This window comes from Neospora caninum, chromosome VI (assembly GCF_000208865.1).
Source record: "Neospora caninum Liverpool complete genome, chromosome VI".
Taxonomy (NCBI): domain Eukaryota; phylum Apicomplexa; class Conoidasida; order Eucoccidiorida; family Sarcocystidae; genus Neospora; species Neospora caninum.
Genome location: NC_018392.1, coordinates 2075057 through 2080702, shown reverse-complemented (window position 1 = coordinate 2080702; position 5646 = coordinate 2075057). Strand labels below are relative to the sequence as shown.

Here is a 5646-nt window from a genome sequence, read left to right as displayed (position 1 = left end):
TCTGCGAACGCATAGATTGAGAACTTTGGCAGTTCCGCCTCACTGGCTATATGTCACTTCCGCGGGATCCACAGGCTTTCGCCAATACTGCAGTTTATCGGGACTGAAGTCAGCATAATCAATTAAAAGGGTTGTTCAGCCACTGGTTCACCTTCAACTACCTTGTTTCGACTTCGTGCGGCAAGAACGCCCAAGATATGTGTCGCTTCCCGTGGTTCTCACTACATGCATGCGGTGTCGAGAGATCTCTCTGCCAATGTCAACGGTTTGCCACGAATATGTCAATGTCTCCGTCGTTCTGTTTCGGCACCGAGCAGTTACCCGTCAGGCTTTCCTTTTCTCGTGCCTTTGTGGAAACAACTCGCAGCAGACGAACCCCTTGGAAGAACCTCAGAGAAAGCTGGTAGAAAAGTTGGGATGCTCGTGTCCCCGCGGTGAATGGGGTGAGGAGGTTCGGGATGATGGCCTCGCGGCAAATTTCGGAAACGGTTGATTTCGGCTCTTTTCCAGGTATGAAAAAGAAATCCGAGGGCCTTTCCTCTTCATCGCTTCTTTGCGATTCCGTTTATGCGACTGTGCCTTCTTCTTTTCCGCGCGCTTTCCACGTTCTGTCTGCTGCTGGAACCTCAAACCTCAGAAGACACGCAGGGGAGGGTGAGTGGTTGGACAGCCGGCGAGCACGCGGTTCAAGCTTGGGTCCGAGAAAACTGGTTCATGGTCCAACCAGGGGCCGCAGATTTCTGCACACTTTGCTGTTTTCCTCGGCGTCCACCGTAGAAAAACAAATCGAAACTCCTGTAAAAGCACACGGCCTGCGGTTCGTTTGTCTCGACATGTGGCTACACCTCTCCCCGCCGCCTCAGGTCATGCGTTCCGCGTCTTGCTCATGCTGGGAAGTTCCCGCCCCTGTCTCGCCTTGTTAAGCACAGCCACTCAGGGCTCCGCCTTCTCTCTCCAGTTGACGTTCTGGTTTGTTTCGGAGAGGCAAAAAAAAAGCGACGTCCTCTGAGACTCTGGACGATTCGTCACCGATGTTCATGCACGGCACACAGTCGCGGTGTCTTCGCGCCGTCGGTTCGCCTCCTAGGCTGTGACTTCTCAACTCTTTTTAGAAGCCGTATCGAAGTTCTTTTTCTCAGACCGTTTGCGTGTCTGTTTTTCTCAACTCCGGTAGAGGAAGGCGGCTTTCCTCTAGTGGATCTTTTTCTGAAAGTCGGATCCGTCCCCCGGCTACACGGAGCCCGCGTTGAAACGGCGCCGCGCCCTTGCTTCCCACCGTCCCCGCGAGCGCTGAGAAAGTTTCGTTCTCTTCTTTATCGCCACGGCGGCAGGGGCGTGAGGCGGCGGAGTAGCTTTGTGTCGTCCGTCCACCGTTTCTCCATTTCCGCTTTTTTCCCCTCCTGCCGCCCTCCCCCCCCCACCCCCCCTGTCCCTGCCCGATAGGGGCAAGGCTGGCCGGGTGAAGCTGTAGTCCCCTCCGTCTTCTTCCGCGTGCCTGTGCGTTGCCTTCTCGGGAAGATGGCGTTTTCTCCTGAATTTCTCAGTCGCCTCAGTGAGCTGGGCAACGAGTACCAGCGGCTGTCTGAGGACCACGAGAAACTCAAAGGGACGGAAAACCAGCTGTACGAGCAGATCACGCAGCTGCAGAATGAGGTTGGACAGCTGAAGGAAGGCCGGAGTTCGCTGCTGAGTGAAAACAGAAGTCTCATCGAGAAGCTGCAGCGCGTCACTCAAGACCATAGCCTGCTCCAAGACGAGTTCCGGGAACTCAAAGAGGACAATGGCAGGCTGTCCCTCCAACTCACAGAAAGTCGCCTCGAGACTTCAGAAACGAGAGAACAACTGGAGAGAGAAAGGCTAACCCACGCGGCGTCCGTGGGAAAGATGGGGGAAAGTCAGGAAAAACTGAAAGCGGTGAGCCCCAAACTTCAGAGCAACTCGAAAGTGACGATGTTCTCGGGCTTCCCTGTCAATCCCTCTCCGCGATGCCCCACACGCGTGGAATTCTCTCCGTCACCTGGAAGGAGAGTCCTGGCCGAGCGTTTTTCTTTCGTCCAAATGCGCCTCACCTATGTCTGTCGGTGACCGTGTGTAAAATCGTGCGGTGTCCATGGACGCTTCACTTTGCGTAGATACTGTCGGAAAGGCTGCACGACTGCGCTCGATGCAGGCGCAGCGTCTTTCTTGTAGATCCTTCTGAGCTTGAGGTGTGAACCACGACGTATGCCGGAAGCCCGGTCATGGAATAAGCAGTGATGACAAATGAACCACGACGCGTGGGTCGTTTGCAGCGCCGCACACGGCAGCATCATCCCTGTCGATACACCGCGGTTCCTGGATCAGCAGGTTTGTCGCTTTCAAAACCTCCCTTTTGTAGTTCAAGAAGGCCTAAAGTAGCGGATCGCCGTCTGTGTCGCTCCTGCAGTCAAGAGACTAGCAGTGCCTGCATGTGGTTTCGTGGTGCCTTGCCCGGTTCCGCTCTCAGGAAATTGTCGAGCTCTCGGAGAGGAACAAGTCCCTTAACAAGAAGCGCCAAGACGCTGCTGACCAGGTATGACGAACAGCCGCCTCCTCTTTCATGCACAGCGTTGACGGCAGGCAGCTCGGCGTTCGTAGTCCCTTCCAATCACCCCAACTAGCACTGAATTCGACGCGTGGGCGACGCGCGCAGGTTGTCCTTGTCAGAATTCCTTTGCGAGCTAAAGATAAACTTAGCGGAGGAGGTAGCAGGACAAACAAGTGATTTCTTTTTCTCGTGGAAGTGTTGGTCCACGCATCGAACACAAAGGTCGTTGGGCCGCAACAGACTTGTGATGGGAGAGGCGCATTTGAGATGCAGTGTTTTCGCCCGGGCGTACATATACTCTTTCGCTTTTCTGCTGCATTTCAGAAGTGGGGTGTTAAGCCGTCTCGCAGCGGTGCCGTTTGTACCGAGAACCCAGCACACTCAGATTCGAAATGCGTCGACGGGGCAAGAAGCGCGATGCGGAACGGGAGCGTGGAGGCGCGCAGCATGAACCTAAAAACCTTTTTCCGTGATTCATGTCGACGCGCCGCTTGGACCTTCTGCCTGTGGTCCTTCAGCTGCGGTTGGCCGCCGAGGAGCAAACGAGAGTCGCCGAGCAGGTCAAGGCGCTGCATGTCGAGAAGCGTCAGCTGGGAGACAGGACGAAGCAACTGACTGAAGAGAGCCGGCTGTTGGGGATGCGGATTCGGACCCTCACAGCGAAGAATAAACAGCTCGGCGAGGACAAGCAGCACGCCCTTCAGAACATGCAGCTGGCCCACGATGAAGAAAAACAAAAGTTGGAGAAGAAGATCCGGGCAATGGAGTCGGCCAGGGAGGAGGCGCTTGCAGCCGCGAAGCACTTAGAGGAAGAGAAATCCCGACTCGAGCAGGACTTTCGCAGCGCCGAAGAAGACAAACGGCAAATGGCCGAGCAGATCCAGAGTCTGGGGGCGCGACTTGCGGAGGCAACAATGGAGCGTAACAAACTTCAGGATGCTCTGAACAATGAGCGAAACATCGTCGAAGAAAACAAAGAGCGCCAAAAGATCGAAATGGACAAGTGCGTGAGGCGTCTCACCGACGAGCAGAATCGCCTCAAGGAAAAGTTTGCAGCCGATTACAGGAAAGCGTGCGACGAAATCGAGCGTCTAACGAACGAGAAGCAACAAGTCGTTGGCCACATCCTCGATTTTTCTGAAATGCACGGAGCTTCGAACGGCCCGAGCAGTGAGGCTGCAACTGCCCGAAGGTCTCCAGATGTTGCGGACTATAGCAGTGTCATGACTGCAACCAGGAGCGTTGCCGTCCGTGTCGTCCACCTCGAAAACACTGTCAAGCTCTTAACAGATCAACATCGCATACTCAATGAGGAGAAGGAGCGCCTCGAAAGAGACATTGCTCACCTCGTGCAACAGAACCAGCATGTGACCCAGGCGAGAAAGCTTCTGGCCGGGCAACATGCACGCATTCTCCAGGTAGGCCGCAGCCTCGAACTCCCCAACACGGTGACGGGCGAGGGCGAACAACGAAGACAACTGTCCCTTTGGGTCTGCTCTGCGCTTCCTCGGTAACGCAGCCGACTTTAAGTCTGATTCGGTCTGATTCGGCCGATCCTGTTGCTAGCAACGAGTCCTCCGGGGATGCCTCTGGGGACAGTCCCCAGGGGGCAAGTCTCGTATACGGACTTATCCCGATGACGCGCAATCTAACTGCAGCGTTTGCCGGGAGAACTCAAAGCCAACGCGCTCCTTGGAAAGCCACAGGAGTTATCATTTGCCTTCATCACGCACTGTATATCTGTGTTGCTCTTGTGTGTGAACCACTCTGGGTACCAACCCATATATATATATATATATATATATATATATATATATATATATATATTGAGCATAAGTATAGTCTTCACGTTTGGCATGGTCGTCGCGTTCCGCTTTGCCTTAAGAAAGTCGGTAGCTCGTATCTCCAAGTTTTAAGGAGGGGAGATATCTGGAGTGGTCTGTATCTCTGCTGGGCATTTTTTGCGAAGGCGCACGAGTTCCCGTGTGGTTTTTTGCGTCTTGTGGTTCTCCAGGGAATCCGAGAGCTCGCGGAGGAAGCAAGCCTCGCGCAGTCGGTCCTGGGAAGTGGGGACCTCGTAGGCACCAGTTCCGCCTCCCCTTTCGCAGGTTTGTCTGTTTTCAGCAAAGATGCAGATTCCGGTAAGGCACAGACGAAGGTCGCGAGTCTCTCCTGCATGACCACGGACATGTCACCGTCGGACACAACGAAACCAGCTTTCCCTCTTGGAGTGGCGGGCGCAGTGAATTCCTACGATGCCGATCCGACTCTAGTTGACGAGGCTGACTCTCTTATACATTGAATGGGCTGACCTAGGGTTTAGAGTTTAGGCGGGAGCGCCGCTGGGTCCGGACGTCTCCGGCTGAGGCAGACTTCCTCTAAATTCTTGGCAGGAGACACAATCTCACAACGAAAGGTCGTTTTCCAATCGGCGTCGGTGAATCTCTGTACCAGTGAGGCAGCCAGTTCGCATCCAAGGGCGGATTCACGTTTCTCCGACGCGTCACGGGAAGGCGAGGCAGGTAACTGGAGGTTTGGGAAAGGGAGTGCCTCGGTTTGACTCTTCAGCGCGGCTCAAGGACGGGGGAGCTCCGACAAGCTCGGTTTTTCCGATTATGTTTGCATCTCGAGTTTTCTATAACAGGTGGGTGTTTCTTATCAACCGAGGCGGCGTCCTCGTAATCATGCTCTTCAGTGACCACCGCTTGCCAGCGTTGAGTGTTTCTAATTCGATTTTTGTCAAAAAGAACAGCCGCGAGTGCGCGAGTTCCCCAAAGAAAGTCCGTGAAGGTCCTTCCGCACGGATGGTGTACGCCATCTCGTTAACGCGACGCAAGGACGCAAGCAGCTCCATCCACCAAATGCGTCCTGCCTTCTGGAAAGGTGCCTCTCGAACTGTCCCAGGCGTTTCTCGAGATCTCAAGGCCGAAGCGAAACGGCGAAAGCGAGAGGAAACGAACAGAGCCGTCGACCCTCCGCTGGGACGCCCTGACAGTCGGGATGGAAGCGGAATCCACCAAAAGAGGAGGCGGGGGCTGATAGTTCTCCGCATTTGGAGGACACAGCATGGTGGGATCGAC

General features: G+C 54.8%; 1 protein-coding gene across 1 annotated transcript; it reads left to right on the top strand.

Moving 5' to 3' along the window:
• Nucleotides 1-1518: 1518 nt before the first annotated feature.
• Nucleotides 1519-5248, top strand: NCLIV_017850 (putative plectin; the record flags this gene model as incomplete). Its single annotated transcript, XM_003881977.1, has 5 exons — nt 1519-1914; nt 2486-2551; nt 3085-3984; nt 4581-4707; nt 5211-5248. The coding sequence occupies 5 exons, from the start codon at nt 1519-1521 to the stop codon at nt 5246-5248; spliced, it is 1527 nt and encodes a 508-aa protein (XP_003882026.1).
• Nucleotides 5249-5646: the final 398 nt, after the last annotated feature.